The sequence below is a fragment of the Panthera tigris genome, chromosome D3, assembly GCF_018350195.1.
Source record: "Panthera tigris isolate Pti1 chromosome D3, P.tigris_Pti1_mat1.1, whole genome shotgun sequence".
Taxonomy (NCBI): Eukaryota; Metazoa; Chordata; class Mammalia; order Carnivora; family Felidae; genus Panthera; species Panthera tigris.
Window position 1 is genome coordinate 68,498,538 of NC_056671.1, and position 26,104 is coordinate 68,524,641.

The following is a 26,104-nucleotide window of genomic DNA, read 5'->3' on the forward strand; positions in this document are numbered from 1 at the left end:
CTCCTGCCATTTGTGGAGACAGTTAAGAGGCCTGAACGGAGCAAGGCCTGAGGAGACAACGGGCAAACTGCACCTGCCTCCTGGGTCTAGCCACGAGTGACGGCCCTTCGTCAGTCAGTCAGCCTCAGGGAGCTTCGGCTCCAGCATCGTCCTGACGACAAGGAAACGGCCTGGTGGGCCGCAAAGCCCCTGAAGGGAGGGAGCAGCCCAAGCTTCTCACGGGTGGAAGCCACACAGGTGTGCACTGATGTGCTGGTGTGTTTCTGACCTTTCCAGAGCTTCGTGTGACTGGAGATGGCTCCTCTCAGACCCTCTCACATCATGACGGACCAAAATGACTCTGGTCTCCAGCCCGGGGAACAGAGGGACAGGAGAGGATCTCGTTCCTCATACAGACTAGGCAACAGCAGATTGAAACTGGGTGCTTGGTCTCATCTGGGACCGTGTGCTTTCTACTGAGAAAAGCAAATTCTTTTCGTGTCTCTGAGAATGGAAATGAGGCTCCTCATTCCAGAACTGAAATTTCCGCCTCACGGAACTGCCACGCTCTGTGAGAGGGTGGTCGTGGGCTCAGACCGGGCCTCACAAGGACCATTCCACTCCGCCCTCAGTGCCTGCGGCTAGAAGCTTCTTCCTCCAACTCAGGGTCCAAAAGGGTTTAAGCAAAGTCAGAAATGAAGAGAAAAACATGTTTTTCATCTCATGTAGAGTACTGTATTAATCAAATTGGTCTCCTTTTCTCCTATTAGTCTGGTTGAAGAAAAAAGATTGCTTTCAAAATGAAACTTTTCTTTTCCCAATGATTAATACGGAGTAGATTAACTTAATTTGTGCTAGACTCCAATTTAATTCAGCTACAGCTCAGAGGCCAAATCCACAGAAAAGCTAATCTGAACTTCATGAGAAGGAGCCATTTCTTTCTTTGAGAAAGATGCAGGGGATCTGATCTAAAGGCTTCTATCCAACTGCCCGGCCATAGTGTTTATTAAATCATGGGCCCTCTGAAAGGCAACCCCTCACACATGTGACTTCATGTCCTCATTAATTCCTGTCTTGTCATCTTTTCAGGTATTTCTTAATGTTGAAAGAAGCACGCACGCGTGCGCACCCACACACGCAAACACACGCACCCAAAACAAAAATCTTGAACGTGCGAAAACAAAAACAACAACCCGAAACAGAAAAAACCCACAGTATATACTGGTGAAGTGTTATATGCCTAAGGCATCAGGTTCCTGGAAAAGCTCTAGATTTTTGGTTTAGAAATAAAATTGCGTGTGGAATAGCAGGTTTTTGCATTTATTATTGTCGGGTACCCCCCTCCCCATTTTTCTGCACTACAATCTAAGCTGAGTGATCTATTGCCAACTGGGCACCAATTCTCCAAATCCAAGCGTGAAAGGGAAACACGCTCGGGTGATCCTCTTTGACGGAAGATACACCGGGCAATCTGTCTACTTCCGTTCCCCAGAGAGAAAATAGTTAGAAGGGCTGCTTGGCTGGAGGGAGGCGAGGGGGGGACGCGGTGTCCTGCCCTCAGTCGGAGTCCATTGTGAAGAGCTGAATGTCCTGTGGGTTCCAATAGAGGCCTACCGCTGAGTTGTAGACCAGAGACCAGACGTAGGGGATAAAGAACTCCTCGGGCTGCTCCTCTTCCACATACTTGAATTTCAGTTCTGGAAATTTCTGCAACAAAAACGAGACGATTTTATAATGTTCCAGTTCCGTGCAAAAGCAGCGGCAGTGTCTCAGTGGTACTGTGCTATGCAGGGAGCCCGCCTCCCTAACTGGTCACGGGCCCCGAGAGCTCTAGGGGCTTTACGGGCCAGTTTCCAGATGACTCCTGAGAAGATGCGAATTACCCACAGGAAAGACACGTCACCCTGTCAGTACCTGTCCGCTAATGTCCATCTGCCGAGCGGAGCAGGGACCCGAACAGGGGAAGAGGCGGGAGGACAAAAGTCAGACTGGGCTGACAGAGGGCTCAAGGAGAGACCAGCTGCCGCACAGGCTGAGGGCTGGCTCTTCTTGAGAGACTTTGCTTTCAGGGCTGAGCGCTCTCCCTCGTGACTCCTGAGCCTGTGGGGGCAGGCACGTGTCCACAGTGGAAGGCCGGGCCGGTTCCGGGGCGGCAGCTGCTCCCAACGGCTTGGCCTTGGCCTTCTCCTGGGGCCCATGGTGAGGGCTGCGGCCTCATGGAGGGAGGCTGGGGGATTCCTCACTGAGGCTCCGGAATCGCCCAGGTCTGACTCTGTGCACGTAGCCAGGGGACCCGGCTGGTAAGCAAGCACTCGGCCTGTAGCGCCTCACCAGGATTTGGCCTTTAGGTTCTCTAATTCTACCCGTGCCAGGGCAGAGGAAGTGGTTCTCATTCCAGCAGCCTGAGGGGCTGCTGGTCTCGAGGCCCCCGGGTGTCCTGGAAGCCTCTGATGGGTCTGAGAAGGGGGCTTGGCGAGAAGGCCTCTGTGCAGGGATGCCTCCGATCACCGTGTGGAGAATGGAGGGCACCTGGCAGAGGCGGAGATAGGCCTGGCCCAGGGCGGGGGCGGGGGGAGAGAGGCAAACAGGCCTAAACTAAGGTGGAGGAGGGGGGGCGGGCAGGATAACCACCCAGGCACCCACCCATCCACCTACCGAGTTGTAGGGATTTGAAAGCAGCATTTGCAATAACTGAGACTCAACACCTAAGTGCCGGATCCTCGGCCTTCCAGCAAGATGAGAGAAGGGCAGAGTAAGCAGGAAATGCTTCTGGCAAGGTGAGTTCTGAGTTAAATCTTGAAAACGTGTATAGGAATTCCTGAAAGGGGGTCACCCTGGTCACGGATGTTACTTCAACATACCACACAGAGCCCGGTCCCATCTGTTACAGCTTTAATGAAAACCAACTCTACTCCACAGCTCCAAAGGCGTTATGTAAATACAGAATATACACAAATGGGATTTATCAGTGGCCCGAACTCTAGCACCAGCATACCTACCCCTACAGCCTCCCTCACGCTCGACGTACCCCATACTTTAGAGGCCTTTGCAGAACTACTGTGGTTTAATGAGAACCCCAGCCTTTTCAGACCGGGAGTGTTGCGAATCGGTTCTTCGTTACCGTCAGTGGAGGCTGAAAGTCTCGGAGTGTGCCGACGGCAATGCTGGTGACTGTGACGCCGTAGGCGACAGTTCCTCCTCCCACCCTGGCTCCCCCGGGCAGTCTGGCTGACGAAGTCTGGTCAGCTAAGGGAAGTGGATGAATGCCAGCACTTCCTGAGGTGACTGGCATTCAGCGGGGCCCCCTGGTGTGCCATCCCCTTGCTGTCTGCTCCCGAAGTCCCCCTGAGCCTCTCCCACTCTGGGCCCGCATTCTCTGGGTGCACCAAAACCGCTCAGCAGCTGGGGGGCCTGGGCCCTTGGCACCCTTGCTGAAGCTCCTCACACGCTCTGTGCTGCTTCCGGCCTGGCCCGGGGTTCTCAGGTCGGAGGGAACAGAGTCCTCGGAGGTGGCAATAAGTCTCTGTCACGGAAGCAGGTGTCTTATAGGCTGCAACACAGTGCTGTTCTTTCTCGTGAAAAACCTGCATTTGTGCGACCGAGCGCATGCTGTGGTCGCCACGAGGCCTTGATGGAGGCGACCCAGACAACCCCACTAATGGAAGCCCAAGTGGGGCCTGGAGGCTGAGCCGGTTCTGAGTCACCCAGCCCGTGGGGCGGTGTAGGTCTGACTGGGTGGGAAAGTCTGTGTGAAAACGGACACAGAGTTGAGGCCACCCTAGTGCTTTGTCCCGGAATTCAACTCTCCGAGGCTCCGCAGAACCCCTCAGCGGTAGTTCCGTGCTCTTTCACTGCATGGAACAGAACCCGGCACACTACTGGTCCTTCGAAAATTACCAAACCACAGTGATGTCCTAATCAAGAAAGAATGAGGGGTTGTGTTTGAAGAGGAAATTTACCCCCTAACAATAAGGATGAAAATCCTAGTTCTCAGAATGGCCTCAAACTTGAGAAAACCTCTCCCACTGACCCGGAGAGAAGAGAGGGGCCGGGGAGGGGCGGGTACAGGGTGGTGGTCTGGAAAGCTCAGAGCCCCCACATTCCCTCTTCCCGCTGGAAATAACAACATCCTACATTTCTAAGTAGTAATGTCACCAATACGATGCACTTGTTGTTGTTAGAAACAGAAGTGACTAAAAGATGTGAAACCTTTTCTCCATCCGGGGACATACTGGGGTTTTTCCTATGAAGGCGTCAGGAAGGGATGTGAGGCCATTTGCGTGAGGCTGCTCTCTGCATCTCTGAGGGGAAAATGGGAAAGAAAACCAGAAAACCAAATGCTTTTCTAAGAACTCCTTCCAGCTTAATTAAAGACACTTAGGCAAGAGTCGCTGAGTGGCTGGCACGAGGTTCACCTGCCCTCACGATTTTGGGGGATTCTGATGACTCTTCAGTTAGAAACAGTGATGAGTCCAAGCCTGTCCTTCGATCATGCGGCGGCCCCGCGACTATCCTTCCCACCACCTGATCAAACAGAGCTGAAAATGCCTGGTTTTCGCTGTGGCTCAAGTTTATGTCGAAACAACAACCCATCTCGTTCTGGAGTAGATGGAGTACACAGAGTCTCAACAAGGGAGGATACCCAGAGTGGCAAGAACATCTAAAATACAGTACATAATAACATACGGAAGACAGTATATAAAATGGTGTCAAGTTTATCTGTCAATACCGGGCATGTATTTTATTACGAAGTTTTTCTTCAAGCTGACCGATGGTTATTTCTATAGAAGTTCTCCGTAAAAGCATCATCAATTCTGAGGCTACGGCTAACGTAACTGATCACCTATCGTAGGGCGGGCCCATTCTAACACTTCACGTTGAGCCACTCATTAAATCTTGGAAGTACCCAGAAAAAGCACCTGAAAGGCGCTGATTCTTTCATTCGGCAAATATGTACCGAGAGCCTACTGCGTCATGAGCACAGTACTAAAAGTCTAGCTGAGCAAGACGTGCATAATCCTGGCAACTCAGAGCTCAAAGTCCAGCCGCAGTAGCTGGGTGACCTGGGACAAATCTCACATCCTCACCCAGACTCTTACAACATAAAAGTTTACCGTGAGATTTTGATTTCGACCATCTTGTCTCCTTCACAGGGCTGGGACAAATCTGATGAGCTGGTGGCGGTCTTGGGGACGGGCTAAATATCTAACGGTCCCGGGCTGTTCTGTGGGTTGACAATAGAGGGCTTTAAAGGCTAAGCCTCCCAAATGCTTAACACAAAGACAAGCACGAGGCTGTGGCCGAGCTGCTCTTGTGGCTTCAGAGCTTGTGGCTCAGGGGGTGGAGGTTCAGGCACAGCCCCTGCCCGTGCTGGCTCGTGAAGGCCACGGACCGGACGCCTAAGTCATCGTCGTCCGAGGGTGTGCCACTGGACACAGGAGAGGTGAAGAGCAAGCACGGACGGAACAGCATGAACGCACTTCTATTACCGGCAGACCCTGAACACCATGGGCAGCACCCACGCTCGCCCCCGAATGGACACTACGGGCTCCTCTCTCCTCGAAGGGACACGTAGGCCGTGAGGTGCTATTTTGGGGGTTCTTTGCTCAGAACTTTTCCCCGGCACTTTTTTAAAAAGGTTCAGAACGGAGGATAAGTCATAATAGCAGGAAAAAAAAAAAAAAAAAGAGCATGTTCCCTAAAACTGGCTACACACATTTGAAAGCACGAGGTAAAGAGCTACCTTTTTTTTTTTTTTTTTTTTGCAACGAGTTGTTTTTAAGGCCGTGTACTGGGAACATTTTAAAGGGGTGAAATAATAGACAGAAATTATAACAGAGTTTTGGAAACACTATTCAGTCAACCTGATTGAATGTGAATGCAGCCTCTGTATAACAAGCCGTGCGCAAGCTGCATTTAATTTGATCCCCTCTCAAATTTACCTGTCTCACTACAGAGAGCCAACATGGTTGGAGATTTAAATAGACATTCTCAAAAATATGTGCTCCTCTAGTGTGTCTTAGAAGTCTTGAGAGCTAAGGAAAAGAAAGACAAAAGGTTTTATTTAGCACTAATGACACCGGGGACACATTTTGTCAGGATTCAGTCCAAGAAATGTCATAGTCTGAATGTCAGATCAACAACCTAGAAAAAAAATCATTCTTTATGTTCCTTTTCAAGCCTGTGGAGAACAATAATGCCATCCTGTGATGGCTGAGGGAAGTCCAACTTCCTCACTCGAGTGTCTTCATTCTGACTGGGCTTCTTGGGCCCTGCCAGGCCTTCCCAGCTCTGACGTCTGTCCACACGCTCTCTAACCGCATCTCCTCTTGGACTTCTCAGGCCCCCCCCACGCCAGGCTCTAGCCAGAGGCTGCCGGGTGGATGTGCCTGAGGACTGCTAAAACTCTGGGAAAGCACAGGAGGCATTCTGGGGACACGGGGGCTTTGACTTGATAGTTATGGCAAGAACCTTCTGGAACAGGCTAGCAGAGGGCAGGGTGCTGTTCACCTTGGGCCTAGGCTCTTGCCCCGTTCTTTCTGAGACAGTTGTCCTGTGATTCAGCTCAATAAGGAGAGAAAACCCATCTCTCAAAAAGCTTGGAGCTTGGTCTCAATCCAAAGCTACTTACAACAATCCGGTTGTTTTGATTTTTGGAGCCAGAGGTAATGCTAGACTCTCAAGTTTGGCTGGAATGTTTTTATCAGCTCCAGTGAATCAACCCACCACAGTGGGACATCCGGACGCCCAGCCCAGAGACAAAGCAAAGGTCTGATTTGGTGATTGAGACTTGCGTATAACAAGCAGACCGAAAGCTTTAAAGACCAAAAGCCTTTTTGCTGTCAGTCATGTGATTTGGTGAAAACCCACAGGAAGTTCAGTGAGCAGACACAGGGCTCAACTACAATAATTTTTATTACCACGAAAGTTCAATGGAGTTTTCCCCCTTCCCCCTACAGATTATATAGATAGCACCAGAAACTCTAGCAAGCACCTGGCACGGCTCCAGAAATTTAGTACAGCTTAAACTCAAATAGCTACACAGCACGTTAAAGAGAGTTCTTGGAAAGCCCACATTTAGCCTCTGAAGAGACGAGTGAAAGGTGATGGTCAGTCGCAAGGCACCCATCACTGCTGGCGGGGGGGTGGGGGTTAGGAGGGAGGAGGTGGGTTCCCGTTAGCGCCACACGTAAGTGTCTGCGGCGGGCAGGTTCTGTGCACGTGGAAAGCAAACTGGTTTCAAGATCCTGTTGCAAGACAGCAAGGTAAAAGCATTCACAGACAACGTTTTTGTCTGGGGGTGCGTTTGGGAAGGGTTATCCAGCTTCCCTCCCCTTCTTACCCTCATATGCTATGGCTGTGCAACATTGCCACCTTCAGTGACGGGGCCTTAAGTTAAATGCTGGTTAAGCACCAGCTGCATACAATGTGCTGTGCTTGAGGTTGTCGAGGAAGGAAAGAGAAATAATGGATGTTCCGCTAACAGAGGGTATAACTCGAGAGGGATAAGAACAGAGGGCAGCACGGAATATGGAAGGACAGTGCCCCAGGAGGGTTCCCTTCTTGGTCCATCTGGCTAACACTGGGGTCGGGAGATGTTAGATGGGCTCAGAAAGCAAACTCCAAGAGAAATAAGGAACAGACACTTGAAGCATCTGTATTCAGCTAAATTACCATCTGCACAAGCCTGGACTGCAGTCTCTTCTGTGTGTAGTAGAATGAGTTACAAACGTTATCAACCAGTATTGTTACTTAACTGACAAAAAGACGGGCCCTGGTCTATGAATGACAGCAACACTGAATGTGGAGTTCTAGCTTGTGTGAATTGCAAAATCGATGAAAAACTGAATTCAAAACATAGAAAATTATAAAGGGCTACTTCTTAAAAGTTAGAAATTATGAAATACAAAGCTGAAATTAAGAACTCCATGATGAGGGTGGTTCAGAAGACAGTCACAATACATTGCGTAGGTGGGAGCAGTCTGGCTGGCCAGGAGGGGGGACTCTCTGGGAAGTTAAGTTACGACCTAGGAAGAGGGTGATGGGTGAGTAGGCACCTGTCCTGGCAGCTTGGGTGGGGTGACCAGCCACCCCTCGCTCAGGACAATGTCTTGTCTTGTTACCTGTGCAAGTGACACAGCTTCTGTGACCAATGAGTGGTCAAAAAACTTTAGGAAACATAGATGGAGAGTAGAAAGTTGAACCCAACCTGGTGATGAGCTCCCCATAAACTTACCATCACGTCATCGGCCAGAATCTGAAACTCGCTTGAGTGCGAAGCCTGAGCAAATATCCCTGGTTAGACTCTTCTCTTACAGACCCAGGTTAAGGGGATCACAGAAAGAAAGGTATCTTTAGTTTTGAATTTCTCCCTCTCTGAGGGCTAGTGCAGTGGCACAAAGGAGAAGGATGGATGGACAGGCTCTCCTGTTGTTGCAAAAGTTGGAGAAAGGCCCCGACAGATGGGTTCTAACCTGCAGGGACAGGGCTGGGGACAGGGAACCGGCACTGCACGTGGAGAGACCCTCATGAGCCAAGAGCACACCCCTGGGCCTGGCAAGAAGCGTGGGGCCAGCGCACGGGCCCTGAGGCCAGCCGCCATGGTGTTGGGAAGACGGGGGGTGGAGACAGGGAGGTTGGCCTTGAGGGCCGGGATGACGAGTCCATTCATTTGGTGAGAGAACAGGTTGGGGACTGATATTTGTAATTTAACGGTCATTAGCTTTGAGGCAGCGGTCTGGATTGCTAAATGTATAAACTAGTCAAGAAGACTGACCTGCATTATTGAGTCAGTGCACCTGTTTCTAAGGCAGATCAATTCCAGTTCAGGAGGCTGGGAGGAGGAGGACGTTTTGATTCCAGGGTGGGCGACAGAGGGCCAAAGGGGAGCACTTACTGGCAGAACTCCTTTTGTTGGAAGCAGGCTTTTGGGCGAGTGGGTGGTGGCAGGAATTATCCCCCTGCAGGGGCTCCTCAGTTTGGATAGGGCCCGGCTAGCTGGCCAGGAGAGTGAGATCCCAGAAAATAAATCTACTACCATTAGATGCAATTTTAAGTAGAATACGAGCTCCAGGAGGGCAGAGATTCTTATTTTTCCACTGCTGTGTCCCCCAGTGCTGAGAATACTGCCAGGGCTCTAAGAGCTGTCTGCCGAATAAATGAAGGAAGGAATAAATGAACAAATGTGTACAAACTGCTGTTTGCGGAAAAACCCAGTTCTCAGTTGGGGAGCGGGGGCGGGGGAGAGTTTGGAAGATCGAGTATGGCACACTAGGTGAGTTAGTGGAATAAGTGTCTCAATTTATTGGGAGCAAAGTGAGCCAAATTAAGCCCGTGTCACTTTGAGAAGCCAATGAGCTGACTCACTGGGGTCTGGGGGGCAATACTTCAAAGCTAACAGATTCGTTTACTTCTCAGATTGCCACACTCCTTGCCTGCCACCATTCTGCCGCGTCCGATTCTTGCCGGTAGAAAAATCCAGCTCGTGGATAATGGATACTGTTGACATACACGATTAATGCCCTATTTTATATTTCAGAATCTATCTAATTATGGAAAATGGGGAACTCTTTGTATATCAGTTATAGTCATGGACTAGACTGGTGCATAATATGTAAATGGAGACAAATTCTATTTTTAATCAGTCCTTTACGGTTTATTCTTGTCCAGATTATGGTATGGCCAGATGCCCTCAAATTAACACTTAAGCCCTAAGTGCTATATCAGTGATAACCTTTCTTTGCACTGTTTTCTTTTTTTGAGATTAATATGTGAACTAGGGGAGTGAGAGATACAGATCCGGAGAAAGATTCTGAATCATGTTTAGACAAATTCTGGCAAAACAAGAATCCTCGTAGAGTCTGAAAGGTCCACGCTGGGAGTTACGTGTGGATGACATGTGGAATACATGGGACAAAGGCAGGCAGGAGGCTTCCCTGGCACACTTCAGCCCAGACTGGTGTGCCACTGGTGAGGGGGAGTGCGGGCGATCATGTCAGGTGAGAACACAGACTTTGCTACAATATGTCAAAGAGCTATCTGGAAAGACAATTCCACCTGAGACACCTTGGAAGAGTTATCTCTAATTTCTTAAGAGTTAATTTCTTTGAACATTCTTAGGATTGAAGTTATAAGCAAATGTGCTAGTTTTCCAAGGCTGTAAGGGACATCACCCATTCTTAGAAAAGTCATGCCTTTGGGGTGCTTGGGTGGCTTAGTCGGTTAAGCGTCCGACTTTGGCTCAAGTCATGATCTCCTGGTTCGTGAGTTTGAGTCCCGCATCGGGCTGTCTGCTCTTAGCACAGAGCCCGTTTTGGATCCTCTGTTCCACTCTCTCACTGCCCCTCCCCTGCTCACATTCTCCCTCACGCTCTCTCTCTCTCTCTCAAAAATAAATAAAACATTTAAAAAAGTCACGCCTTCATTATTCTTTAGCAAGAAGTTAAAACTAGCCTCTGATAATCTACATTCCCATGTACCCATTATAGGTAGGAGGATTTTCCCCCTCTGCTTATGGAAAGAACAATCTATTCCAAGTGTTATGTGAGAAGCCTGTGGTTGCTAAACCAATGATGTTTTCCTCAATCCGGTCGGAGAAAACCCTACTTAAAAGCCATGGTTCTAATGGCAAGCATTTTAGAACCTAAAATTCAGTTTCAGTCCTTCTTATGGCCGTACTGCCCAGTGACCCAAGCGTGATCCTTGGGTGGGTGAGCCACACCTGTGACTTCCTGTCAACGGTCTTGGCCCCACGGTTATTCCAACGTGTGCTGTGAGTGAATGAAAAACACAAAATGAGATTTGTTTACTTCTGCACAGTCATTAGGACTAACAAAGGGTATCAGGAAATCTAGAGGAAAGGAAACAGAAGCAGAGAGCTGTAAATGATTCCTAATACTAGTATGTGCCAAAAAGCAGAATTTAGTATGAAGTTGAGTCTCAGATTTCATTCAAGGACCATTATGTCTGTGAAGTTCCAAAACCAGGTAAATGTGAGGTAAAGCTATCTAGAAGATGGGGGGGGGGTCCCCTAGCTTAAAAAAAAACAGGTCTAGGTCAGTTAGAAAAATCCATATTACATTCCTGAGCCTTAATGCTAAGAACTCATGGAATCATGGAATGTCACCACCAGAAGGGACTGAACACCCCCCTCCCACATACTCTTACCCTTTTATAAAATTTTTAAATGTTTATTTACTTTTGAGAGAGAGAGAGAGAGACAGAGTGTGAGCAGGAGCAGGGGAGGGGCAGAGAGAGAGGGAGAGACAGAACTCAAGTAGGCTCCAGGCCCCACGCTGTCAGCACAGAGCCCGATGAGGGCTCGAACTCACGAACCGTGAGATCATGACTGGAACCGAAGTCGGATGCTTAACCAAGGAGCCACCCAGGCACCCTTCTCCTACCCTTTTAAAAAGAAGGTACAAATAAAACAACAGAAATCCTTAATAGTCATAAGGTACACCACGTCAACTGGAATTCACATTAAGTGGCTACTGGATTGATGTAATAAACCTAATATACTAATAACATTACTTCAGCCCCAAATGCCTTCAAACTCAGGCTTCTCTTTGGGAAAGCAGCTGATACTTCCCCAAAATTAAAAAAAAAAAAAAAGCTACTGATAAATTAGTTGTGTTTTTATCTCCTTGAAGTCAGTAAACATACTATTAAGTGAGCCAAAAACCTGATTTGGTGTTATGTATCACACTGTAAGATATCACCTTAGTGTGTCCTTCCCATTTGTCAAATGGCTATCAGTTGTGAATGTTCAATTGGTTGAACACCTCAAGACAGGAGATAAGCAATGAATGCTTCAGAAAGAACTAATCAAGGGGCGCCTGGGTGGCTCCGTCTGTTAAGCGTCTGACTTTGGCTCAGGTCATGGTTTCAAGGTCCATGAGTTCGAGCTCCGCATCGGGCTCTGTGGCGACAGCTCGGAGCCTGGAGCCTGCTTCGGATTCTGTCTCCCTCTCTCTCTGCCCCTCCCCCGCTCATGCTCTCTGTCTCTCTCTCTCTCTCTCTCTCTCTCGAAAATCAACAAACATTAAAAAAAAAATCTTACTAAAAAAAAAGAACTAATCAAAGCCGTTCATTAACTTTTCTCTAGGGAAACCTGAACGGGAAGAAGCGAAGACAGAGCGAAGTGGGAAGTTGGGCAGGTCGGGGAGGAAGGGGGAATAAGAAGAACCCTAGCTAGAGCTGTGATTGAGAACTGGGACCAAGAAGAGAAAAATAAAGGCGGAACCTACCCTACCCTATACTCAACTGTACAGCTGAGAGAACTGAATGGTGGAACAGCTCTCCTTCCAATCTGGACCATCACAGATGCATATAATTTAGAATTTATACCTGTTATCATCACAGGAGAACTAACCCAAAGGCCTGTACAAAATATCCAGGGAATATAGGATACATCTTATTTTATAGTTCAAAAACGTGGTTAAGGGTCAAGCTTTCAAGAGTTTGAATTTTGAAAATTTCAGGTGTAAAGATTTCAAACGATACACCAGCACGTGAAAGAACCAAAGCCCATATTTCCGTCACGTGCTGCGTTGTACGAAGGACGCCGTGGCTCCGGGAGCCACCACACTTCTTCCTCCCCTCGTCCTCACTGCATCCTCATCAACTAAGCAGCCTCTTCCGTGGGAAACCCTGTGAGGCATGGTGAGTATAAAGCAGAGTTCCTGTTCTGGAGGGCCCGGTAACCTAGTAAGGGGACGAAATATAAACGCACAAACCGAGCACTGAAACAGCACTTCGTTGCTAAATACCAAGAAGAATGATACGGAAAGTGAGCTACTGAAGAGTTTCCAGCAGGGAGAGGTCTGTTAAGCCTGTCACGTGTGGGACAGTCTTCATGGAGGCGGTGAGACCCCGGCTGCAAGAACACGTGGAGAAGAGGCGAGGAGGCCGTCGGAGGCAGGGACGAGCAGGGCAGGAATGAAGAGTGGGTTCAGGGGCTGGGGGGGGGCAAAGAAGCATGGGGGTAGGTGGGGGGGGGCGGGGCGCTAACGGTGGACAGGGTCGGAGTCTGAATTGTATGTTATTTTTCCTGGATTCTTCAGGCACTGGGGAGGGCTGGTGACGGAGGTAAGAGACACAGTGAAGTTCATTAAGATGACTGGTAGGGGCAGCAGTGATGATGGTGGTGTGTACGTGTGTGTAACATTCTCCCAACGAACTACAGGGACCCAGCCCGTGTCCCCCGCCAAAAGTCCCGGTCGGGAAATGAGAGCCACAGAGCAGCAGCACCAGTCCCACCTGGGTAGGCACTTGTTCAAATGCAAATTCTTGGGCGCCAAATATCCCTTGATTCGGGGAGGCCGAAGGGAAAGAGTGACCGGAGCTATGAGAATTTCAGTTTGGGAGGAGGAGCAGTATGTGGGAGTACAGGGTCTCAGGACCTGGGGGGACTGAGACCACAGACTGCTAAGGCGCCCCTGAGTGCTGGAGTTGGAAAGATGTAGACACCGTCCACACAGCTCCTTCATTCAGAACACGGGGAAACTGAGGCCTTACAACAACAGTGATCCTCAGGGCTAAAATGTGGCAGAGATCTAACAAGAAATCAGTATTTGGGGGCACTGGCTAGGCTGGGCCCCAGACACAGAGGCTTGGAACCAATGGCATGGAGCCTGAGAACGAAGGGAAGGCGACTGGCAATAAAAAATATGGGAGAGGCTGGTGGAAAATGGTGCTTCAAGACAGTCCAGTGGGTCTAAATTTCGCTAGGAGCTGCCTAGCTTCACTAGCATGCAATCATTTCACGAATATTTAACTGCTTTTATGCTATCGCTGTTTATCTGCAAAGATGACCATGTTAATGGGGCACAGATTCGGAATACTAAGTGTCTGGAGCTCTGGCCAATCCACACTCTTCTTGGTTTGATGTTCCAAACAGATTGTGCGTGCAGGATCCTGCTCACAGCTAGCCTCTTAACAGCTCAGGGCCAAGATGCACAGCCCCCCCCCCCCCCCAACAAAGTGTGCATAATTTTAATTCCCCTCCTTGGACAAAGGTGTCCCTGCAGTGAGAATGGGAAGGCAAAGGGTATGATGAGCTGAAGAACAGAAAGGCTGAATGAAGAAAGGGTTCCTTCCAGGGTTCCAAGAAATACCTGCGAGGGCACACGCAAAATGAACACAGCGGCCACGGGCGGCAGACGAGTCTGGTTAACAGTGGCCCCGGCGCCAGGCCAGGGGTCGTGCCGGTGCTGGCCCTGCTACAGGCAAGTAGGCAGCCACCCCTCACCCCGGTCCCCACCCCCCAGACCGGCCAGGGCGTGAGTGATGGGGAGGGAGGAACAAGGCCAAAGCAGACTTTAGCATTTTTTAAGTCATTCTGGTCACATTCCCACTTCCTCTGCCATCACCCTGGTTCCTGCTTTCCTGAAACAGGCAGGCCGCTTAAGACAATTCAGAGAGACTTGAGAGCCACAGAACATCTCGGAGTCCTTCTTTATCTCAGCACCACAACTAACCAGAACAACTGGAGAGAGAGCGTTTTTATTGTCAATATTACGGCAGGAAAGAAAAAATACTCCAGGCTCTCAGCTTTCCAAAGCCAGCATAGAGACAGGGTGATAAGAGGCAGGTGATTTGATCACGGATCGAATATGACTTGTGGATCTCGGACCGCATGGCACCGAGAAGATACTCACGGAAAGCTAATGAAGGGGAAGATAGCAATACTTGTAAGCGGAAACAAAGATCAAATCTTCCGTTTATGAAAGTCTGTTCTTTGCCATTCATGAATCCCGCGTGTACCCTTTCCTGTACAAAAAGGCACAGGTTTTGTTTCATCCCTTAGTGTGTCAGAGGTTTAAAAATCAGCTTACCCCATCTAAATTGGAGTCCTGTACTGGTCCCGGGCAGGCCAGAAACTCAACTGCACTGACAGAAGTTCACGTGATTTCAATTTTCTCCCCATCATTTTTTAATGAAGGGAACACTTTACAACTTCATCCACGGGCAACAGCACCACAGGCGGGTCAGAGGTACGTTCCGAGGTGGCAAAGCAGTGGTACTGAGTGCCAAGGCCAGGACGGCCCAGAAGGGTGAGCGGACACGTGGTGAAGGGGCCTGCTCCTGGAGCCCCGGGTCTCACTGACACCGCTCACGTGCGGGGTCGGGCAGGGCCACAAACCTGGGCCACGGCAGTCAGGAAGAGCAAGGCAAGGAGTGTGGGAGTCATCCTTGTTTCTATTTGCTCCGTGCGCTGCAAATACGGGCAGAGAAGGTGTCCCTGCAAACATCAAGAAAGGGAGCCGGGCCGGGAGCCACTGCTGGGGCCGAGGCTGGGCCAGGCCAGCGCTTTGCCTCCTGTCCCTTCTGATTTCCTAGCTGACACAGACTGTAAGCTGTAAGAGGCAGGAGGTTGGTACCTAATGCTCCTCTGGCAATGGTCACACTTACCGATTACTTGAAGTGGAAATAAGCACTGTGATAAGGAAGCATAAACTTTTAAGATTAATAGCGTATCTCTGCCATCGAAGCTCTGACTGGTATAATGGAGGGGAAACTCGGGATGTCTGAATTTTAGACCTGGCTCTGACACTAATAAATAATAAACTCCGGCAAATCACGTCACCTCTCTGACACTTAGCACCCCATCTGTGGAGCGTTACTGCTGATGATGCTGGAGACGGGGCTGTGGTGCTTAAGTGACTCATGTGGGGCCGGGGGCCAGGCGAGGCCGGGCCGGGCCAGGCCAGAACCTCGCTCTGCCCTATTCGAGTCGTGTCACAGAGGGGCTCCTGCCCTGTGACAAAGGTCATGGGCACAGGAAAACTGGGAAATAGAGGGACTCCTCCCTTCTCCATTGTGGTCCCCAAAGTTACTCATTTTTTTTTTTAAACCGATGCCCCAGAAGGCAGTAAAACTTCTGTAGGTGAAGCATTTGAAGATCTAAAGTCATTTCCAAAACATGACAGTGGCTTAACAGGAAGGAGTCTTGTGTTTTACAACATAGGCTCTTAATTATTCCACATTTACGTATTCAAATAAAGAAAGATACATTGCTTATCTGTCCATTTATTTCCAGGGACTAACCATGTATAACTCAATTTGTTACATGTTGCAAGCATGAAAATAAGGCTGGAATTTATCGGGAAAATATTCAAAAAACGTTTTAAAGGCTCTTTCTAAGAGCAATAGTCAACATATTATATTTTAAACAAATAATAAAATGCTCTTTTATACTTGGAGCATATTTAGAAGAGAGAATACAGACATGTTTTATTTTTTTTTAAATCAAAATTTGGGATAAATAGGAAAACAAGGTGAAAACCATAAACTTCCCCAGAGAAATACTATGAGCTCAGCAATGACCTTCTGAATTCTGGAGTTTTTAAAATGTTAGAGCGTTATTGGGGCGACTGGCTCAGTCAGTTAAGTGTCCAACTCTTGGTTTCAGCTCAGGTCATGATCTCATGGTTCGTGAGGTCAAGGCCTGCACTGGGCTCTGAGCTGATGGTGTGGAGCCTGCCTGGGATTCTCTCTCTCCCCCTTTCTCTCTACCCCTCCCCTGCTCACACTGTCTCCGTCTCTCTCAGAATAAATAAAAAAAATAGAGCTTTGCTTTTACAAAAAATAAAGTTTACTTATTTATTTTGAGAGAGCACGTGTGTGCAAGCGGGCATGAACAGGGGAGGGACATAAAGAAAGAGAGAGAGAGAATCCTTAGCAGGCTTCACTGTCAATGCAGAACCCTACATGGGGTTTGATCCCAAGAACAATGAAATGATCTGAGCCAAAACCAAGAGTCAGACACTTAAGTGACGGGGCCACCCAGGTGCCCATAGAGCTTTGCTTTTAAAAGCAGCAGATTAAGGGAAAACGCTGGGCTTATTACAAGAGTAACTGACATTGCTAATAGTCTTTCCAAGGTTTCCCCATCCTAGTGAACATACAAACACCTCTGATAAAGGAAGATGGGTTGAGATAAAACTTCTGATTAAAACCCCTCTTGCAAGGTGACCTATTCATCCATGCATCCTCCCTTACTTTGTTTTAATACTTAAATTAAAAAAAAATTAATGCTTAATTTTGAGAGACAGAGAGAGAGAGAGAGAGAGAGAGAGAGAGAGAGAGAACGAGTGAGGGAGGGTCAGAGAGAGAGGGGGAGAACACAGAATCCAAAGCGGGCTCCAGTCTCTGAGATGTCAGCACAGAGCCCCACATGGGGCCCAAACCCATGAACGGTGAGAACAGACCTGAGCTGAAGTCGGACGCTTAACCAAATGAGCCACCAAGGAGCCCTAATACTTACATTTGAATTGTAGCCACTGATGCTTCAACAATTATGGTATTTTAACACAATGGTGGATACAAAATAATGGTCTTCTTTGCCATCTGGCTGATGAGTTTTGCATCATTTGTTGTGACTATCCCAGGACCCCTGGCTGACTCTTGGCTGCTTTCCTGGCTGTTCCGGTGGTCAGGGCCGTGGCAACGCTGTGGGAGGCACAGGTGGCTGCCACACGGTGCTGCAGTGTGAAGGCGGCAGGCGGGGAGCCCAAGTTGGAGGCTTACTCAGGACCACCGAAGGCTCACCACTCCCCTCATGTTTTATCGGGGACAAGAGCCCATGACACAAAAGCAGAGACAACAGTGTGCCCATCAATCAGCTACAAGTTACCGACTCAAGGTCACTCCTGTTTCATTGACCTCAAACATCCCCCCTCTGAATTATTTCAGTACTGAGCCCAGACACAGAATTTCATCCCTTAAATATTGACCTACATGTTGTGAAACAGGTAAGATTTTTTTGCTCTTCTTTTAAGATACATGATAGGAGAATAGACTAAGTTATAGAGTGATACTTTGTATCATAAACGTATTTTTTCAAAATATGAAATATGGCCCCTGCCCTTAAAGTAATCTTAATTACTTAGAGAGCTAAGATAAATGCAAATGGAAAAAAGAATCACTAAAAAGCAATTCTTCAATGTAACCTGTTGTCAGAAGACGCAACGGACTAATTGCCGGCTCTGATTCAGACCGAGCCTGCGATGTACACAAACAGATCCACATGACCTCCTAGCTTCCTGCCTCCTCTCTTTCACACAAACCATCAAAGCGAACTCCCGAGGTTCCACCTGGAGTCAGGGGTGGGGTGGGGAAGCAGGCCCTAGAAACAGAGGGGCTAGAAGATGAGGGCAGGGATCCAGGTGACAGGCCCCGGAGTGGGAACCGAGCGGTGGTGGCCATGCCACCAGAGTGGGAGGGAGGGGGCGGCTTGTCACAGAGGCCTCTCCCCAGAAAGGGAAATCAGGGCTCGCGAGTGACAGGTCCAGAAATAAGCCCAAGGGTCTCCTCTGTTGATGGTTCTATGTTTTGAGTCCAATGACTTTTGTTACTTATTTCACTGGAAACAAAGGAGCAGACAAAACTCGGTCTGCATCCTCTGTCTGGCTCCATACTAATGAGTCTTTATCTTGTGATATGGTTTCTTTGAGCCTATCTGCCTCTGGGAAAGGGCCTCGGCAGTGGACCTCACCATGATTTTGTGTTTAGCTCAGCAGCAGCTGCTACACAAGGTCCCGTCCTGACAGCCTCGTGGCCCAGGTTAAACGAACTGTCTGGAAGGGCCATCAAAACTCTGCCGCTTTAAAAAACTGCCTCTGCTTTAAAAGTTAGAAAAGGTGTGGGGGGGGTGGGGCGCGCACGCCTGGGTGGCTCAGTCAATTAAGCATCCGACTTCGGCTCAGGTCATGATCTTGTGATCCATGAGTTCGAGCCCCGCGTCAGGCTCTGTGCTGACAGCTCAGAGCCTGGAGCCTGTTTCAGATTCTGTGTCTCCCTCTCTGACCCTCCCCCATTCACGCTCTGTCTCTCTCTGTCTCAAAAATAAATAAACATTAAAAAAATAATAATAATAAAAAAATAAAAGTTAGAAAAGGGGGAAAGACAGCCTGGGAGAAGGTGCCAATGCCTATTTCTGAAGAGAAATGTTCTGCTCAATTTTGTCCATGTCCCTCTTGATCACAGAGCAGTGACAATGGCGAGGAACAAGGGCAGACTGGTCGTCCTCAACGGACTTTTCCACTGGAGTCCAGGAAGGGCACCCTTCTCCAGCTTAAGGTCAGGACCTGTTGACGAATGCCCTGGTCAGTCCCCAGGCCTTGACTCTGGGATCTCCAAGGCCTGCAAATACACAGAGACGGATGGATAGTCCTCCTAAGCCAGGAAGCTGCTTCCCACATGTTTGTGGAAAAACAGCAGGACCTTAAGGATTCCAGGAAGAAAAGTTAAAACGGACTGGACTCCAGGTGCCTCACGGGGCCCTTCCCGTCTCTCATGCACGGAGCATGCCCGAATGGTCCTGCTGTTTGCCAAGTGGCTTCCCTACGACTCAACTCCTGAATTAGCCGGAGAGGAAACAGGAGCCTTTGGGACACATCAGGGTAAGGGTTCCCGCTTAGAAAACCTGACTCCTTTTCAGAAATGTGCTTGTAAACTTCATTCCCAGGATTCTTCCCCATTTTCTTCCCGGTTTCACTTCTGGAAATCAGGGATGGGGACGGAGTGGGTAATGGGAAGGAGATCATAACGGTATCGGAAAGCCACTTAGGTAACCTGACTTCATCTAAGCGTAGACGGCAACAGTATTCCCAAGCGGGAGCTTTCTGCATCTGGAATAGTCTGTCATCACCCTTTTTTTTTTTTTTATTCATTTCTCAACTTCCTCTTCTCCAGTGTGGCAAAGACTTGATTTAACTAGAACCCGACTAACTGGAACTTTCACTAGAGCACACTTTATTTTTAGAAAGAGGGGACAAATAAGAGACCAAACACATATTCAGTAAGTGAAGAAAAATACAACAGACTTCCAAGGAACCCTCCCACGGAGATTCGTGTGCGCCCTGCGTGGTTTTCCACACCTGGCAAGGGCCTGGACTAGGAGAACTCACAGGAGAAGGCTAATGGAAACCCAGCAGAATTGTGAATCATTCGTAAGAGATAAAAAAAGCATCATGTTATCATGTTCCTCATCTATGCCTAAAGAATTTCTCTCTTACCATAAGAAACCCGAGGAGCAAGTTATATTGAAATTGTAGTTTGTCAGCAAATGCCTATACAGCCAGAGCTAAAGAAATATGTAAGTGAAAGACACTGTATCCTAGAGCTAGGGGGTTGAATGCGGTTTAGGGCGGACCTGACCCGGAGGCGCTTCCTGGCTAGGGGACAGCGCTGGCTGCGGGACACGCTGGTCATTCAAAGTGTGAAGTGCTCTCAGGGCCGGGCTGACAAAGCGGGAGGGAAGGCGGTGCTGAAGCGGTGACAATTTCCAAATCCTGAGAGAAGGGGGCAGTTTGGGTAGGGAGGGAGCACCTGAAACACTGGGGAAAGATGTGAACGGAGTCACGCGTGCACAAACAATGGTGACTTCATCTTTTAGAAGGGAGACAGTAAAGGCACGCCTGAGTGGCTCAGTCGGTTGAGCATCTGCCTCTTGGTTTCGGCTCAGGTCACCATCCCAGGGTTTGGGGGTAGAGCCCTGTGTCGGGCTCTGCACTGAGCATGGAGCCTGGTTAAGATTCTCTCTCTCTCTCTCTCTCTCTCTCTCTCTCTCTCTCTGCCCCTCTCCCCTGCTTGCTCACTGTCTAAAATAGAAAAAAAAAAAATAGAAGAGAGAGTAAAACTAGTCACTCCCCAAAGGACTAGATGTTTTAATGGTTTACTTCTTACAAACTGGCAGTTTATAATTTACAAGCCTATGGAGAACTCTATCAAAAAACCATATACAGCACAAAAATGTCTATCAGAACAAACGTAATGCCTAGAAAAGCAGCATTTTGAGGTAGACTCTGGCTTGGAAATACAAATTCTCTGATGTCAAAATAAGGGGCTTCATAAACTTATTCACTGGTCAGTAAAAATTAACTTCTAAGATTTCAGTTGTTTTAAACTACTCTTTTTTAAATTTCAGTCTCCCAAAAGTCACTTGTCACTTATAAAGAAAATGCTTTTGAAAATAAACATGCAAACATTTATATTAAATACATCATTCTTAAAATAGATGAACTTCTGTGAAGCTCTCCAGAGCAAACTCTATTTCACACTCTCTAAAGAAACTGTTAAGGGTAAGAAATTTTACAGTCACTTCCTGAAGGCCATTCTGAATTTTCAGCTATGATCTATTTGATTAAATCCTACTTGAAAATTAAAAATAACGTAAAACTCCACCAGACTGATACAAGGGAATTTTTGGCCTTTGTACCTGCGCACAGAGAAGCTAACGTGAATTTGAGATCTCCAGCAAGAGTGTATTAAGTTCTATTAATAAATCTTCTGGGATACTGTGTTCCAAATATACAGTTTTCCTTTTTAGACTTCTAAATCTATAATTGAAATAAATCTAGTTTTAATTTTTCCCATGTTCAAAGTTGTAGTTTCTTTACTTTCAAAGGCTGCTTTGCAATTCAATTCCTTGGTTATTATACATCTAGTATTAATCTGTAGTCATAACTAAGTATTGACTCTTAACAGCACAGATGCCCAATCCCTATGGGTTGCTAAGCTATAAACACCTTATTTTCTCAAAATTTTTACTTACTTGTAGAATTTAAATTAGCTACATTCTTATTTCTGAAAGTACTGAACTATTTAAGGTGTGCTTAAAACTACTCGTTTAGCAAATCCATCGCCAGAGCTGAGAGAATAACTCAAGAGTATAAACTCTCTGAAAGCACTCACTCAAATCTCAAAGCCCTGGCTCAGGTTCTCTGCACGGCATTGTTGCTAAAATATCTCAGAGGCGGCTTGAGCCTTTATTTGAGAGAAAGCAGGGCTATAATCCATTTTCCCCTTCCCATTTGCATTAAAACCATTACCTCTGTTAACCCCGAAGTCCACACATTCATCAGCATAACCCCCTCTACCTCATACTGCCTTGATCGTCTTTCTTTCCCTTCTTTATAAGAGTCATAAAAAACATACAACTTACCATCCTGTCCAATTTTAAATGTACAACGCAGCAGTGTTTCAGATATTCACATTGTCGCGAAAGAGCTGAAGAACTCCTTCCGTGTTGCCAAACTGGAACTCGGTACCATTTAAAGTCTTCCCTTTTCCCCCTTCCCCTCACCCTTGGCAACTACCATTCTCTATTTCTTCGAATCTGACTACTTCAGGTATCTCGCATAAATGAAATCATTTTGGGCACTGGCTTATTTCACTGTGCACGAGGACCTCAAAGTTCATCTATGTTGTAACATGTGACAGGATTTCCTTCCTTTTTAAGGCTGAATAATATTCCACTGCATGTATGTACCACATTCTGTTCATCTATCCATCCATCCATCCATCCATCCATCCGTCCATCCATCTATCCATCCACCTTTTGGTTTCCATGAATAGTGCTGCCAGGCACGAGGGTGCAAAGATCTCTTTAAGACCCCGGATCCCAGTTCTTTTGGATATATCCACACAGGTGGGACTGCTAGATCGTGGATAGGGCAGTTCTATTTTTAATTTTTTGAGGAGCCTCTAAACTGTTTTCCATAGTGGTCGGACCATTTTACAATCCTACCAACAGCGCACGAGGGTTCCCATTTCTTCACATTCTCACCAACACTTTCTAAAAAATAGTCGCAATGACAAGGGGTGTGTTTTAATTAAAAGTAAAAAAAAATTCCATTATGTACCTCATATTAAATAAAATCTACTACTATTCACTGGGGAAAAATTTTATAACAGGGATTTAAAAATTATCATTAGTTCCACAATGCAAATAATGACTATTAAACAATTTTGATAATACATTCCTCTAGTATATTTTGATAATATATTCCTTTTGGGGGGGTATAGATCACATTTTAAAGGGGAAAAATGGGTAAAATAATTTGATTTTCATGTGCAGATAGAAACAGAGATGAATCTTACATACTAATAAAAACATTTTTACCTTCATTGAAATCTCTTTGACATTTCCATCACTAATTACATATACTTCATTCATTGTTTAAATAAAGGGGTCTTCACGGACTCCCTCACTTTTTTAGACTTTTCTTTTGTGAAGGACAACACACATACAGAAAAGTTCACAAAGACAAATATACGACAACGAAATCAGTGTAAGGCGAGCATTGCCATTACCACCACGGGGTCTACAAGAACACTTCGCATCCCCAGATACCACTATCCTGACTTTTACAGTAAAAGTAAAACCTTGCTCTTTCTTACAATTTTTACCAACTACATTTGAATTTAACACTACAGTTGAGTTTTACCTTTCCTTGGATTTCATATTAATGGAATTACACAATCTTAAATTTTTTTTTTTTAACGTTTATTTATTTTTGAGACAGAGAGAGACAAAGCATGAACGGGGGAGGGTCAGAGAGAGGGAGACACAGAATCTGAAACAGGCTCCAGGCTCTGAGCTGTCAGCACAGAGCCCGACGCGGGGCTCGAACTCACGGACCGCGAGATCATGACCTGAGCCGAAGTCGGCCGCTTAACCGACTGAGCCACCCAGGCGCCCCGGAATTACACAATCTTATACTGCACCTGGATTCTTCCCTTTAGCATTGTACCTGTGGGTTTCATACATATTGGGGGTTCACTTATCTGCATGGTTACACAGGACTCTATTGTCTAAATATACCACAATTTATTAATTAATTCTGCTGCTGGACTGGGTTCTGTCCAGGGTTTCACTGTCATGAACAATGATGCTATGGACATCCCTGTATGTACTTCCTGGCACACAAGGCCATGCGCTCGTGTTACGTGTGCACTGAAGAGTGGAACAGACTGTGTGCATGTTCAACTTTAGCAGACAGGCCAAACTTTTCTACTGTTTGTACAATTTGGATTTTTTTTTTTTAAAAGGACCTCCGACAAACACACCACCCCTGGTCTGTTGCTTTTCTTATCCCTGATCCTGCCCTTCTGTCAAGCCGTCACTGGAAACTGTTAAAGCCTACTTGGTGGCCATAACACTCGCATGTTGGCCAATGTGGCCTCCTGTACTTTGGTCAGCCTTGCACCTTCCCATCACAACGAAGAAATGAACGTGCAGTGCGTACCTACTGTGTGTAAGGTTGCAGGCTGAGGGCCAGGGATATAAAAAGGAAGATGGCAGGACCTTGACATCACGTGTTAAAACTGAGCTGGGAAAGGGGGCACACAGGAAAGAAGGGGAGTCTCACCAGAGGCAGGATGCACCAAGCAGCTAGTAACTGGGGTAGATCATGAATGCTGCGGAAGTAGAGAAGACAAAGGGGTAAAGCTGATATGTGAGTATCTTGGGAAGGAGAGCTGATCTTGGCTGAGCCTCGAGGGAAACACAGGGCCAAGAAGAGCAAAGGCCACAGCTGGGAGCGTGCATGCTATGTTTAGAGAACAGGGAAGGATGAATGTTATCCTGGAACAATGATCTGTGTCCCCTATAGCTGCACAGGGCAGCATCTGTCTCCTGAATGGCCAGTTGAAGAGGAAACTTGCAGCCAAATAAGATACGCAAAACAATAAAAAAAAAAAAAAAAAAAGTCTGCCAGTTAAAAAACATTATGCTTAGTCACAAGTGTGCGTTCAAATACTACCTCAAAATACAGTTCTAAAAATACATATGGTACTAGGAAGGACACTGAGAATGTGACCCTTCCAAGGCATAGAAAAATCTGTAATATTACTGACACAGGAGTCGAGAAGTGGCCCTCACATTCTGTTGGTCATAAAGGCGCAGGACAGGGAAAGAGTATTTGAATGAACACAAATACACCATCAATAGTCAGCAAAAACTCATGACATCATCCATACGAACAATAGCAAAGGGCCAATTACTAGTAATAGTAATAGTAACTTTTTGGGGGCTTCACTGCTGGGTGGGTTAGCCTAATAGTAGGGGTTACAGCACCCCCTGAATGCAGACGTGCAAAGTGGTACAAATGGAGTCAGGAAACCTGGATCTGGGCCTCCATGTACCCGTCAGCTTTGTGACCAGGGGCGAGGGGTTGATTCTGTCCATTTTCTCTGTTCATAAAATGAAAGGTTGAAACGGGGTTTTCTAAAATCTCTCTTATCTCTCTATTCTAGCGACTGATGCTGAGAGAAGGGATTTTTTTTTTTTTTTTTTTTTTTGGCTCACTTCCTTACAAACGAGAGAGCTCACGCCTGGCTCCTCTCTATCTTTCTTTAAACAACAAAATTTCCCACAAACCCGGAGACTGAAATGCTTGATGCTATGGGGCACCTGGGTGGTTCCGTTGGTTGGGTGTCCAACTTAGGCTCAGGTCATGATCTCGTAAGTTCGTGAGTTTGAGCCCCACGTTGGGTTTTGTGCTGTCAGCACAGAGCCCGCTGCAGATTCTCTGTCTTCCTCTCTCTCTCTCCCTTCTCCCCTCACGCGTACTCTTTTTCTCTCTCAAAAATAAACAAACATTAAAAAAATCAAAAAAAAAAAAAAAAGAGTGGAAATGACAACAAGGAAGCGGCTTCTCCTATCTCCTCTCCAGGAGTAACTGCAGTCCAAACCATCTCTTCTATTTGACTGGAAAGTGGTACGTACACTTGTGCAGTGAGTCAGGTCAACTCTCATGATGAGTGTGAGCGCCTCTGCATGGAATTGACAGATCTTTTCGTAAATACATAAAGCGTCTTTTGAAAATCCTGGAGTCACGGAAAAATCTGTAATACCAAGTTTTACTTGTTCTGTATACTGAGAACAGCAGGTATACGGAGGAAACACAAGCAAGACAAAAGTAGTAGTAAAAGAAGTTGGTTATGGAAAGACCAGAGCTTCAGGGCCAGATAGCCTGGCTCAGCCTGACTCTATGACACAGAACTTTCTAGATGGAGCGATGCGTGAATTAAAGGAGATAACTTAGTTCTGCCAGAGCTACTGATGTGGCCACAAACAATAGTGCATAAATTGTATATTATTATAAACCAAATCGTATTTTAAAGTTACTATTTAAAAAGAATCTTGCTAGGATTCCTTCCAAACTAAAATATCAAACCGACCGAATGAACTAGAATTACTCTGGAAGTGATCTGTTTTGAGAGTTCAGACTAGTGACTTGAGCCTTGGGATTAGGTCATTCACTCACTGTTTGGAAAGACAAGGCCTTACGTCTCTAAAGGACAGAGATGGGATCAGCTCAGTGTCCTATGATGG

At 47.0% G+C, this 26,104-nt stretch overlaps 1 protein-coding gene across 7 annotated transcripts in view; it reads right to left on the bottom strand.

Annotated features, from left to right (window-relative positions):
* Window positions 1–1,283: 1,283 nt before the first annotated feature.
* The window catches only part of DYM (dymeclin), a 350,029-nt gene continuing 325,208 nt past the window's right edge, over window positions 1,284–26,104 (bottom strand). For 3 of the 7 annotated variants that reach the window (XM_042962563.1, XM_042962565.1, XM_042962564.1), the window contains exons 17-18: window positions 5,922–6,014; window positions 1,284–1,686 (exon numbers count right to left, since the gene is read on the bottom strand). In XM_042962563.1, coding sequence (XP_042818497.1) covers window positions 1,537–1,686; window positions 5,922–6,014 — 243 coding nt within the window. In that variant the 3' untranslated portion in view covers window positions 1,284–1,536. Of the gene's footprint in view, window positions 1,687–4,157; window positions 4,281–5,161; window positions 5,204–5,921; window positions 6,015–26,104 lie in introns of those variants that run through there. The other 4 variants (XM_015536853.2, XM_042962567.1, XM_042962561.1 and 1 more) reach the window with 3 other exon arrangements.